Genomic DNA, 14071 nt, shown 5'->3' with positions numbered 1-14071 from the left:
AAATGCATTTTACAGCGTCGGTCCAGCCACAAGGACGCATGATGCATGCATATGGACTGAAACACCAGACCTAAACGCGTTTTATAGGACGGATAATGATATCCACACACATCTTAAGCCATGTTATAGCACAGCACTGCTGAATTCTCAAATCTGATCGGTCAGATGGTGTCGGCTCATTTTTTATAACAGCGGCTCTGACAGAAGTAGTTTATACTGATGTGTTGGTTCTAATACATCATTGATTTTATAACTCATTCATCGGGATCTGTATGGCAGCTGCATTACAGAATCTGAAGGCATTATTAAAAAAAAAAAACACGTTAAAGAAATATAAAGTGAAGATTTCTGGAGATGTTTACTTAACATTTATGAAAGGAGTCTCCAGCGTCAGTGTTTTTCATAACAATCAGTACGTCTTCTGCCAGAGGCTGGCGTGGGAATGACGAGAAGTGAGAACAGGAATCAACCTGACTTTTAAATGTAACCATAAATGGTGAAAATAATAATGTGATGTTCATTAATAAATTAAAAACTGTACTTGTTGGCAAATCGCTGTGGTACAAGAGGAATAAAACACTTTGTGGGACATGCTCTGGAAACAGTAACTCTGCTTCGCATTGGGCTACATCACACCACCTTGTCATTGATTATTTTCCATATAATAGCATGCCCGCTTGTTTTTTATTCCTTTTAAAAACAGATTCTTGGCGCTTCATTGGTGAAATTCCCACAGATACGAATAAGCACTCAAATCAGCTGGTTTTATCGACTAACCAATATACACTATATGGCCAAAAGTTGCTGGACACCTGACCATCAGACCACCGAGAGACCCGCTGTAGAGACAAGTGAAGCCATCTGGCTGCCATATTACCACTCACATCATGTGTATTTGGCTTGTGTTAAACTGTAGTATCCGATCAAATTTGCTCCAAAAAAAAAAAAAAAAAGGATCTCCTGACGGTTTATTCCCTCCTCTTATTTTCTCAACTCCTTACATATCTTTATAGCGCTCCCGTTCATTGTTATTGGTTTGTTTTTCCCTTTTCCAGTTCAGTTTCTGATCTTTTTTTTTTTGAACAGCTCTTTTACTACTATAATTATTTTTACGGAGATTATTTCAGTTTCTCTTTGTACAGGAAATCATGTATCGGACGCCGTCCAGGAAATAAGCCGATGACTGGGAAATATGACCCACCCTGATTTCAGAGTACTTCTCAATAAACTTGCACTCAATTTAAACTAAAATCATGTAGTTAAAACAGACAATCGTGTCCATTTTGTCAATTTGTGCGAGTGGGTGTGACATGTACAGATGATCGACATTGTCAATTGTGCTTAGCCTTAGGTAAATGAAAATAACTACTGACCAAACTAGAACAATAGCATATCTCGTTTTATTTTGCATCCCTCACTGCCATTTCTGCCTCAGGCTCTGGTCCTTCTTTCATTTAGGCTACTGAGGCTAATTTACTCAGTCCAGTTTTCTTTTTGAATGTGAGCCGTTGAGCTTCAGCTCTCACACTCAATATCGAACATGTCTATACTTTGGTTTTGATCTAGTCTGGGACATTTCCATCGAAAATCTGACACCGTTACAGTATTCATCCCAGACATCAAAGTCAGATTTTCAACAAAAACAGATAAGGTGATGAGACCGAGTTCCTGTTTTGTTTTTTTCCTTTCACGCTTGCAAACCATCATAAAATGCTATAGAGCAGTGGTCGGCAATTAGGGGCCCGCGGGCCAAAACTGGCCCGCCATCAATTCTAACTGGCCCGTCAGACAGGCTTTCTATGCGTCGGGAAGCTGACCTCGCCGAGAGCGGCATCTGTTTCACTGAGGCGATCACGCCATCCATCGACTTATCAGTAACCAGCTCCTCCAAAACAGCCACCATCACTTCCTTACAAACCTCTGCGTCATTAAATGGTTTGCTGTGACGGGTGATGCTGCTTTAAGGGACGCACTTGTAACCTTTTGCTGCTCGGTGAGTGACTGAATCAGGATCTTGCTGCTGTGTGCATATCTAGCCTCCAAGGCTTTAATTTTCTGTGTTCGCATCTCTGTCCCAGGAGGATATGCGTTTTTGAAGTGGCCATGCTTTGTTTGAAAGTTTATTTATTTAACAAAGGGACAGCATATATTAATAACATTTTAAAAAAATGCAAAATATACAAGATTGTAGCCAAAAGGCTAATTTCCATCTTTTGTCCCTAGACGGGTTGATGGTCCCTAAGAAAGTAAAAGCAAATATTGCACAGATTGTTAAAATAAATAAATAAATAAAAATATTGCACACATTGATTAAGTAAATAATGTAAAATTAGTTAAAAACAAACAAAAAGAAAGAAAAAAACAACAAATGCAAATACAGACTATGCAGAGTTATGTTGACAGTGTTGATTATCCAATAGCCATAATTTTACCTGTTTACTAAATGAGTTGAACGTTTGTAGTTCTCCGATTGTGCTGGGAATGGTGTTCCAGGTGTCTCATGGTGTCTTCTAATATTGTATTCTTTACAAACGGCAACAACCTCGTTGCAAATGAGACACGTCGGCTTGGCATTAATAAATGCAGGCAGGATGAACGCATACCTTTGCTTCCATTCTTCTTTGTAGGTCCTGCATTCGGAATCAACTTTTCTTTTCATGGCTTTTGACAACGACGTTTTGCATCGATAGCTAGCAATCTTCAGCTAATCATTTAAACGTCATCCAAAAGAATAAACAACCGGCAATTGTATACATTAGTTACGGCAGGTTGCTAGGCAGGTCGCCTGTCTCATGAGAGACGCCAGGAGATGCAGCAGTCGGCATAATAACAGCGCATAGAAGCAAATTAATGTTTTAAATGAAATGCATTTTAAAAGTTAAATAACGTTTATTTTTAATATAATAGAAAAAAATATAACTTTTCCCCCCCATTAGAAAAGCATGGCCATGGCCCGCGATGCCATTGTCAGAAAAAAATTTGGCCCGGGTCCAAACTTAATTGCCGACCCCTGCTATGGAGCACTTGCATGTGACGTCACAGCCGATCCAGATTGTGACAGACGCCATCTTGTCGGTCAAACGCCATATTCCGCCTTCTACTTCTACTTTTACTTCTACCTTTTCTTCTGGAAAACCCAACTATATACAATTCTACTACAACGGCTGCGGCTACAAGCTCTCCCTACCTGTGCACATTTTTTATGTTTTTTGTGTGTATTTTTGCGTGTTGTTCGTCTGTACCGGACTTCAATATCCACTACAACCATATGGACTTACTGGACATTGGTTTCCAGCAGAAAATGACGGTTTGTAGCGATTTCCATCGCATGCACAACATTCCGGACGAGAAAAAAAAAAACATTCCGGACGAGATAGCGAGACCAGTGGGGTCTCCGTGGATTGTTATCGGAAGCAAAGCGAAGGAGGCGGCGCCGGGAGCGGAAGCAAAAGCGAGGCTGCAGAGCCGGCCTGTTGACTCAGCTCAGAAAACAGCCACTCAAACCTCCACTGCCAAGCTGCTACCTCTCCAACGCCAGATCCATGTAAACAAGACGGACAATTTGGAATTACCTTATTCTATTCTATAATCGGCTGGTCAGTGCTATACTCAATACTTAAATGACTTACCCATCCAATGAGGATTCTTGTTTACAAGATGCCACATCTGAGTCGCTGACAAATCCTGAATTTCTGTAGAGATAACTGTCCAGAGATTTATAAGCACGCAGTGCTTCACCACTGAACAGCGAGGGAAAGTTAATGAGGTAATTATACACGTCCGGGTATTCCGCTGGCAGTTCAAAATCCGGTCGTGAAAACTCCGTCCGGTAAGCCATAAGGGTCACAAATCTGTAGATCGTTTATTTTAGACATGTATCTAGTTATCTGTTCATTAGAAAAATGAGCCGTGTAGTCCGTCGGTTGAAATTGATCCATTCTGTACACGAGTGCAGCAGTATTCAGCGGTGTTTTTGACCGACAAGATGGCGGTTGTGTACTTTCCGGTCACGTGACTGCAAGATCTCTATAGAGGGTCCACGCAAATGGCACTGTGCACACGCATGTAAAAGTGATCTCACGCTAACAATACTCGCAGGTGAAATGTCCGTCCACAACCTTTCACTTAATGGTTTGTACAGTTCACTGCTGCACATGCAGGGGTTTTTCCTGTAATTTTTCTCACCAACATCATCAATAACTTGTCCAGTATTGTGTAGCTTCCAGTAGCCTAAATAACCGTTCCGCTGTGTCATGTGAGTGGCAAGATGGCGGCTCACGAGCCTATGAGCTCTCCAGATTTTTACGTAGAGTTCAGTGCATCACACCCACATGTGCTTGTTGAACATCCCGGTCCAGATTTAATCCCTCATAACTGTTATAATATCCTCTACTCTGCCACTAGATTTTGGGGATATGACCGGAGGGATTTGTCCATTCAGCAACAAGAGCATTAGTGAGGTCAGGCACTGATGTTTGGTGATGAGGTCTGGGGTGCAGACTGAGTTCCAGTTCATCCCAAAGATGTTCAGTGAGGTTGAGGTCTGGGCGTTGTGTAGTACGCTTGAGATCTTCCACTCCAACCTTGGCAAACCATGTGTTCATGGAGCTCAACATTATCATGCTGGAAAGAAGTTTGGGCTTCTTAGCTTCAGTGACGGTCAACTGTAAAGCTACATCATACAAAGGCATTTTATCCATCTGTGTGCTTCTAACATCGTGGAAGGACCAGATTATCGGTGTGATGTCAGGTATCCACAAACTTTTAGCCATACAGTGCCAGGTCCGACACTAAATAATATTTAACAGTTATTCCACGAAATCGAGTCGTGCATGAGCTGATGGCCGACGACGTGCGTAGCGCCGAGTTGACTATAAGCCATGTATGATGAGATTGACTTAGGGCGTATTCACACCTATGTTGTTTGGTCCGGACCAAACGACTAAACGAACCAAATTTCCCTTGGTCCGGACCTTTTGGGTTGGTCTGAATACAAACCACCGAACTCTGGTCCGGACCAAACAAGCGGACCAAGACCGAGCTGCAAGGTCGGACTCGGTCCGGACCAAAGGAACTCTGGTGCGGACCTTTTGGAGGTGTGAAAGCAGACCGGACCTAATCCGACAGTTTTGCTTTTTTGTACCTCGGGAGCTTCCGTCGTTTGTCGAGCATTATGGGAAACAGAGTCTTGACACTCCACCGCAAAGCGCAAGCACTGTTTCGGTTGTCAAGGGAACCTTACAACAGTCGTTCAGTCATTCAGACCAGTGGTAGGCTAGACTACAGAGTACAAAAAATGAGTAGGGGGCAAACGTGGGCCGAGGAAGAAACGCGTACCCTTGTGGATATATGGGCAGATGTCCACATATCTGAGCTTTTGGAGAGAACGCACAAAAATGCCGACGTGTTTGCTGTATTCAGTGAGAAAATGAAGGAGAAGGGGTTCACACGCTCCCCAGAACAATGTCGGCTAAAAGTGAAGAAACTCCGTCAGACCTACATTAAAATCAGGGACATTCTTTCAAAAAGTGGCGGTACTAGCGACGCAAAAAAGAAATTCATCTATTGCGTGAAGAGCCAGAACTGTCACAACATGATGTGCGCTCATCAGCGCTATCCTCCGTAGCCGCCTTGCCCTTTGAAGTCGTCGTTGATAAATTACTTGTACAACAGCATAGTAATCGCACAATTGTGAAAACAGTAAAAACTGGAAAAAACATATAGCTTTGATGACATTAAAAAGAATAACAGCACGGAAAGCCTCCATGACTACTTTTGAACTTAACGCTTTGTGCGCGTGTCGTCTCTGACCAATAGCTGAACGACCTCAGGGCGCGTGGCTTTGTTGACAGATTTTGGTCCGCTTACTAAAATGTACAGTGTGAAAGCGAACCGCACCAAAATGAAAAAATAAAAAAAACATTTGGTTCGGACCAGAGCAAGTGAACTATCGAACTATCCTGGTCTGAATACACCCTTAGAGATGAAAGTGGAGCAAAGGAAAAATCCTGAAAATATTTTAATAACATAACACGCAAAACCCTGCATTCTAGTGCATTTTAGTACTTATTTTCACTAAAACAAGTTAGAACTTTTAAGCCTTTTTTTCATGTACATTAATGATTAACATGTCAAAAATATCAAATTTAATTCCCCTAGCTCAGTGGTTCTCAACCGGGGGGGCGCGCCCCCCTGGTGGGGCGCGGAGGTACTCCAGGGGGGTCGCGAGTAGGCTTCATGTATGGAGGAAAAAAAAATCTCACATTTTGCTTCTCGCAGAGAAAGTGGATGCCTTCAAGCAAAAACTTGACCTCTGGTGTGGCCGCATCAGTCGGGGGAACTGTGATATGTTCCCAAGCCTTGCAGACTTTATCAGTAATGCAGGCACTTCCCACGATTTCTCATCTGTCTTTCAAGCAGCGTCAGAGCACCTGTCGGTAATGAGAAAACAGTTTGCGGCATACTTCACAGAGGATTATCGCTCTTTTGCGTGGGTTCGAGATCCATTTGTGTGTACTGCTGACGAACTTCCAGTTGACATGCAGGAACAGCTTATTGAGCTGAAGAGTGACAGTAGACTTAAGGCAGTCTTCACCTCATGCCCTCTTTCGACATTCTGGGCAGCATTGATGCAGGAGTACCCGCAACTGTGTGACGTAGCCTTGAAACTGCTCATCCCATTCGCATCGACCTACTTGTGTGAGGCAGGATTTTCAAAAATGACTGCGCTCAAAACGAAATATCGCAATCGTGCGCAAATTGAGGATGACTTGAGACCATCGGCGTCGCCAGGGGTATTTTACTGGGGCACGTGCCCCAGTATAGATCTGTAGTGCCCCAGTAAAAAAAATCCAGTGACGAAACGCTCTGAATTTTAAACTTGGGAATAGCTGCAATTTAATTAATTCATAACGTGGGGTAGGCTAACCGATGCGCGAAGAAGACCATCTACAATGATTTTACATTGGTAGTTTTGGCTGGCCTCGCGCACACTAAGCAATGTGAAAAAAGTGTGCGCGTGACATGAGTAACATCTTGGTTGCTATGGGGACCGCAGACTCCAGCAGCCCTCAGATGCAATGAAATTCAGAGCAGGGGAAACCATCTCTCCGTGTTTTTCAACTGTTTACAGGTTAGTAGACAGTAATTCCACTGTCATTTTTGTAACGCTGTAGAATTAATATGTGTTGGGACATTGTTTTCGTGTTGTCTTGATTTTTTGTTTGAAACGAAGGGATATTGAAAAGTTTGCATTCATTCCGTCGTCTGCAACGTGGCAAGCCACGAGCCCTCAGTTTGCGTGTTGCCAGATCGCGTTGATAGTTTTGTGATGGACTGTGTGAAGATAGCCACCTAACGTAATGACACACAACTGTTGTTTTGGAGGCTACGTCCAGTTGAGTATTGTAATTGAATTATTGAACCGAATTTCAATTGCACATGCACGCGCTCTGCGCACACACACACACGCGCGCGCGCACAGACACACACACGCGCGCGCGCGCACACACACACGCACACAGTATAAATATAAATATCAATATATAAATATATATTACATAAAATATAATATATATTACATAAAATGTAATATATATTATATAAAAAATATAAATATAAATATAGTGCAAAATTTTTAGCTCGCGCGCTTCGCATACATTTCCTGTGCCCCTTTTGTGCCCCAGTATGGTCTTGGGTCTAGTGACGCCCCTGCTTGAGACTGTGCTTGTCAAACATTTCGCCAAGAATCGAGGATCTTTGTAAGGCAAAGCAGGCTCAGGTCTCGCATTAACGCAAATGCAGATCACAAAGGCACAGTAAAAAGTAAAACCTAAATTCACGCCTGGTCCCAATTCCCAATGATATCAATAGCCAGCTAATGATAAGCCTAATAAAATACCTAATAAAAACACTAATAATAATAATAATAATAATAATAATAATAATAATAATAATAATAATGCCTATTAATAATAATAGCATAATAATAATAATAATAATAATAATAATATCACCAACCAACAACAGCAATAATAATAATAATAATAATAATAGGCCTAATAATAATAATAATGCCTGAAAGAACATAAGTCTTGTACTACTGCCAGCAGCTTAGTAATGATAATAGGCCATAATAATAATAATAATTATAATAATTATAATTATAATAATGCCCGAAAGCAGATTAGAAATGTGGTGCTACTGCCAATTATAACAATAGCCTAATAATGATAATAGGCCTATGTATTTCTATGGAATGGATAATGCTACTACTGCTGCTACTGCTACTACTACTACTACTACTAATAATAATAATAATCTAGCCCAGGGCTATCTATCTATCTATCTATCTATCTATCTATCTATCTATCGGTCGATATAAGGTGCTGTAGGTCGGGTGGCGTCACTGCGGGTGAGTGTGTTTGGGGGGGGATGGGGGCGGGGCGAGAAGAGGGGCCCCCAACTGCAATGAACCAGCTTTGGTGGGGCCCAGGTTGCAAAAGGTTGAGAACCCCTGCCCTAGCTGATGAGTAATTTTCAGGAGTGCATTTAGAAAAGGCGGTGATTTTCCTGGCTACACAGTTCATTACTTTGAAAAAAAAAAAAAAATCAGACAGTTGAAGGTAAACTCAGCAAAATCCCAAAACAGTACTGTTAAAAAGTAAAGGCCTGTTAGAGTTTCAAAAGCTTTCAGGTTTCAATGTTGGGGACATTGAGCCTCGTTTATCAATCTTTTAGTCGAGTTGTGCGTTTGCATAAGCTAAAGCGAACTGAACATTTCCGATTTATATTTATGCGAGTTGAAGCCAATTGTTTACATTAGTTTGTATTGTCTGTAAATTTAAACACACCAATGAATACCAAATTTCTCATGTAAATCAGGGGCGTAGGGTGTGTGTGTGTGTGTGTGTGTGTGTGTGTGTGTGTGTGTGTGTGTGTCACACACTGACTGGCAGCCTGAGTACATTATGTAACAAAAATAATTCCCATTGCTAGTTTTAGGCAGCTTAGAAACCGGCTCTTCCATTATTGCTGTTTCTTCCACGTTTTCTTGATGTTGTGTTCTAGAAACGGCACTAAAACTTAGCTTCAAAGCCACAAAATGCAACTTTGGTGGGAAAAAAATATATATATATAATAAATTGCTTACCTCTCTTCACGTCGAAAGAACGAGGAAAGTTTTGCTTGTTTTGACACGGCGAATTATTAACACAAGAGGAAATACTCGTAATTTTTACCCCCAGTGTGACAAGCGGGTGCGTGACCAGCGCCTTCATGGCTGCAGGAGCGGACGGCTGCTTGCTTGCGCCGGATTACCTCCTCCCCTCACCCCTGATTCCCCCCCTCAAGTCCCGTGTTTAAAGTGTACTTGTGGTGTTGTGTGCTATTGCAAAGGTTTTTAAATGTTCCCACACTGTACTCCTGACAGGAGCATAGTGGGGGGGAGGGGGGTGGTGTTCTTTTTTTCCTTATCTCTCCTCATGTTGTGTTTCCTTTTTATCTTTATCCCTGTCTTCCTGTCCTGTCTACCCTATGTCAATTGTATGTCGTATATGTACGGACAGGTTGACGGCTAATTTCGCTGGTACATGTGACTAGTGACAATAAAGGGCATCATCATCATCATCATCATCATCATCAATTTGCAGCTAAAAAGACTGCAGCTACACTGGCAGCTTGAACATGCTTTCTAGTGCGATTGTGTTGCGCGCGCCTAACGAGCTCCGGCACGCGTGCCGTTAAAGAACACCTGTCTTTAAATCAATGAACTACGTTTGGGCTATTTAAGGACTGCGCCCATGCAAGGACAATGCGAAGTATTACACCGTGTCTAGGAACACGAAAAATCCGAAAAATAAATTTCTCCATTCGGAAAACCGGAGATTTTCAAAAGTTTTGTCAAATATCCGGATCATTAGCGGAAAAAATCCGGAGGAAAATCTAAAAATCCGGAATTCCGGGAAAATCCGGAACACTTTCATGACTATTGACTGGAATAGCTGTTTTATTCTATCCACGTTCACTGGATTTTGAGAAACCGAGCATTTTAATTTTTTTTTGCAAATTCGATAAATAAACGTCCGCCAAAATCATTTCCACTTCGAATGTAAACAGACCAGCAAAACGACAGTAACAATTTGTTACAAATGCTATAATAATAAGTCTTAGGAAAGGAAAAAAAATGCTCTGACTGTCAAATACTTTTATTCCATATTTTGTTGCTTTTATTTATTTATTTTATTTTTTTATTTTTTTTTTTTTGGGGGGGGGGGTTGTTTTTGACGTCCTCGGTTGGTTGAGCAATACGTTCCGCCATTTTCTTCTTCAGGGTTTTTTTTGGTGGTTGGTAAAGGTGCATTACCGCTACCGACTGGGCTGGAGTGTGGAACAGGAGATACTTGGGAGGGGGGGACTATATTCTTTTCGCTATTTGTGTCTTTTAAACACTTCATAACAAAGCCGCCATTATGTTTTTACTTTCTACTCATGGTATATGAGCTGATAGCCTAGTAGTAGAGTAGCCAATCAGAGTGGAGAGGAAGGTTTACATACTCATCCACGTACACAATTACTGTATGCAGATGCGCACAACACACTGCGATTGAAACTGCACTGTAAAAACTAATCGATTAATTAACCGAGTCTGTTAATAAAGTAGAACGGCAGAACGTTTAAAATGAAGGTGGTTACGAATCTCATTACTCCTGTACAGCTTTAAGCGAACAATAAATACAAAGAGGATTAGCATGCAAAGCATGTGGGTAAAGTATTCCACTTCATGCACACCGACACACAGCTCCTTTGAAAATAACGTGGATGACAGCAAAATGATATTTACACAAAAAGTAACCGTGTTCACACAACTCATCACTGAAGAGCAATCCTACCTTGTGACATTTGTCTTGGGTGTCTTGAAGTTCTTTGCTTTTGAGTTGCAGTTTTTTTTCCATGGAGTTGGACTTGGCAGGGGAGTTGAGGCCTGCTGCCACTGATCTAACAGCACACAGAGAACAGATGCACAGAAGAAAGTTAGGATAACGACACGAATTATGTTCGCCTCCCAAACACGCATACTAGCCGCTTTCAGCTTTTAATCTCGCTCTAAATGCATTATTCATTAAAGCACAAAATGGAATCATTTTAGTCGCCATTCATAAATCGGGATAAGACCACGGCGGTCTGAGCTCACTTTGTAAACATTACTGACTTGTTAAAAAGAGTGAGGGATAATACAGAGAGTGCTTTGATCCAAGCCTGAGATAATCCTAATTACAACGAACAGACGGAGGATTCATTCGTTGGACGAGTCAAGCGCTGATTCGTTATCGTTCAGCAAACGAATTTAAAGTTAATCCCAATGTGTGATTATTTCATGTAGATATTATTGGCTCAAGGGCGGCACGGTGGTGTAGTGGTTAGCGCTGTCGCCTCACAGCAAGAAGGTCCGGGTTCGAGCCCCGTGGCCGGCGAGGGCCTTTCTGTGCGGGGTTTGCATGTTCTCCCCGTGTCCGCGTGGGTTTCCTCCGGGTGCTCCGGTTTCCCCCACAGTCCAAAGACATGCAGGTTAGGTTAACTGGTGACTCTAAATTGACCGTAGGTGCGAATGTGAGTGTGAATGGTTGTCTGTGTCTATGTGTCAGCCCTGTGATGACCTGGCGACTTGTCCAGGGTGTACCCCGCCTTTCGCCCGTAGTCAGCTGGGATAGGCTCCAGCTTGCCTGCGACCCTGTAGAACAGGATAAAGCGGCTAGAGATAATGAGATGAGATGAGATTATTGGCTCAGAGACACTGAGAACAGTAAAAAATAAAACGCATCAGTCAAGTAGAAGCCTGACTGTGGGGACGGTGAGCTGATCTGAAGAGATCATCCTTAGAGTAAGCCCAAGTCCTCACAACCAGTGATCATTTTTATTCCATCTCCACAAACCTCCTTTCTCTATAGTTCCACCAATGCCCGTCAGACCTTTACTGGAAAAACATTTTTCATCTCATCTCATCATCTCTAGCCGCTTTATCCTGTTCTACAGGGTCGCAGGCAAGCTGGAGCCTATCCCAGCTGACTACGGGCGAAAGGCGGGGTACACCCTGGACAAGTCGCCAGGTCATCACAGGGCTGACACATAGACACAGACAACCATTCACACTCACATTCACACCTACGGTCAATTTAGAGTCACCAGTTAACCTAACCTGCATGTCTTTGGACTGTGGGGGAAACCGGAGCACCCGGAGGAAACCCACGCGGACACGGGGAGAACATGCAAACTCCGCACAGAAAGGCCCTCGCCGGCCACGGGGCTTGAACCCGGACCTTCTTGCTGTGAGGCAACAGCGCTAACCACTACACCAGCGTGCCAACATTTTTCACATTTGTTCAATTTTAAAATCAGTGACGTGACAGCTTATTTAAATCATGTTCCAATTACGGCACGCTCAAAGCAGACTGCATTTCCAAGAAGTTCTGCTTGTTGCCTTGCTTCCATCTCAACAAACCTCAGAGTCCTTTATAAACCCCTGATTACACATCTGACCTCCATCACGTAAAAGGTAATACATTGTCAATTTCAGAATTACTGGCACCCTATAGCACAATGAGAATATGTACATTTCTGTGTGCGCTGTTTATTTAGAGCTAGACCGCCTTTCAGATTTTTCAAGTGTAGGTCATAAAAAGAATTTTCCCGACACCTAATTATTTTTATTTAATGGACAAAAAGCTACTGAATTCGAATCACAGACTTCCAATTTTATTTAAACAGACCAATTAATGAATTTCGGGCCACGTGGCCCTAAATTCTCTGCTATTTTTTCCTGCTTCACCATGACCCAATTCAAGATACTACGTCAGTGCATAATGTGGTGGGCTTTCCCCGTTCGCACAAGGCATTGTGGGATACAAATTTGAAACGGGAGAGGAAAACGGAGGATGTGTGTGCGCGAATGAAACGTGGAAGACCGACTGCAGTAACGGAAAGCGAGAAGAAAAGACGTTATGTTATATACGAAGGAAAGGAAATGCAGGACCAAACTAATAAATATTGGCGCTCAGCGAGCACCTCGGTGTGATCAGCTGTTCGTTTAGCGACAGAATGATGGAACTGTCAGTGCACGGTCAAGGTAAACCTGTAGATGGCAGTAACGCAACGCTGTGGATACCAGCTGCCGTAAAACCCTGAAGATGAAGACGACGGCTAAGGTAAACCTGCGCGTGCGCACACGGACTTCCTCCGTCTACTTGACTGCACAAAGCGAGTGACTTCGTGTACGTTATTTGCGAGGGAATCCCCTCAAATTAAATAACTTCCCAGCCACAGAATGGCCTGGGTTTTTTTTTTATATTACAAAAATAAACACATCACAATGACCAAATTTCAGAGAGAACTAAATTTCACCGATATTATGAAAACGAAAGGCCGTCTACTTTTAATTCGAAGACCTGGAGAAAAATTGGTAAAAAAAAAAAATAAATTAAAACAAAACACCCATCCTTTATGATGACTCACTCCAAGTACTTCATAACAAAGTGGCCAAATTAATTCTAACTCCATCATTGTGGTCCTGTAGTGGCGCCCTCAAAGAACTCAAGTGGCTGGACCCATCTCAACCAAGAGAACTTCATCGCTGTGTCTACATGTATAACAAACTATCTGAAGATGCATCGAGTTTCTCTAGTGCCCCTTTTCCACCAAAGCAGTTCCAGGGCTGGTTCGGGGCCAGTGCTTAGTTTGGAACCAGGTTTTCTGGTTCCACTGACAAAGAACTGGCTCTGGGGCCAGAAAAACCGGTTCCAGGCTAGCACCAACTCTCTGCTGGGCCAGAGGAAAGAACCGCTTATGTCAGCGGGGGGTGGAGTTTTTAAAACCAACAACAATAACAAGACCGCAAAAGGTCGCCATTTTTAAGCGACGAGAAGCAGCAGCTGTACAAACGTGAAGTCATCCATTATTATTATTATTGTTGTTGCCGCTGCTGCTTCTTCCGTGTTGTTTTTGCTTTGATATTCGCGCCAAGGTTTATGTAAACGTAGCGCCGTAACTTCCGTATACAGCGACGTAATGACGTGGCTCC

At 42.6% G+C, this 14071-nt stretch overlaps 1 protein-coding gene across 4 annotated transcripts in view; it reads right to left on the bottom strand.

The window, feature by feature from the left end:
• The window catches only part of cita (citron rho-interacting serine/threonine kinase a), a 213702-nt gene that overhangs the window by 99006 nt on the left and 100625 nt on the right, over positions 1–14071 (bottom strand). For all 4 annotated transcript variants that reach the window (XM_060912899.1, XM_060912901.1, XM_060912900.1 and 1 more), the window contains exon 11: positions 10890–10995. In XM_060912899.1, the coding sequence (XP_060768882.1) occupies positions 10890–10995 (106 nt within the window). The remainder of the gene's footprint in view (positions 1–10889; positions 10996–14071) is intronic.

The sequence above is a fragment of the Neoarius graeffei genome, chromosome 28 (assembly GCF_027579695.1).
Source record: "Neoarius graeffei isolate fNeoGra1 chromosome 28, fNeoGra1.pri, whole genome shotgun sequence".
NCBI lineage: Eukaryota > Metazoa > Chordata > Actinopteri > Siluriformes > Ariidae > Neoarius > Neoarius graeffei.
Note: the sequence above shows the minus strand (reverse complement) of the source record. Positions and strands in the feature narration are given on the sequence as shown.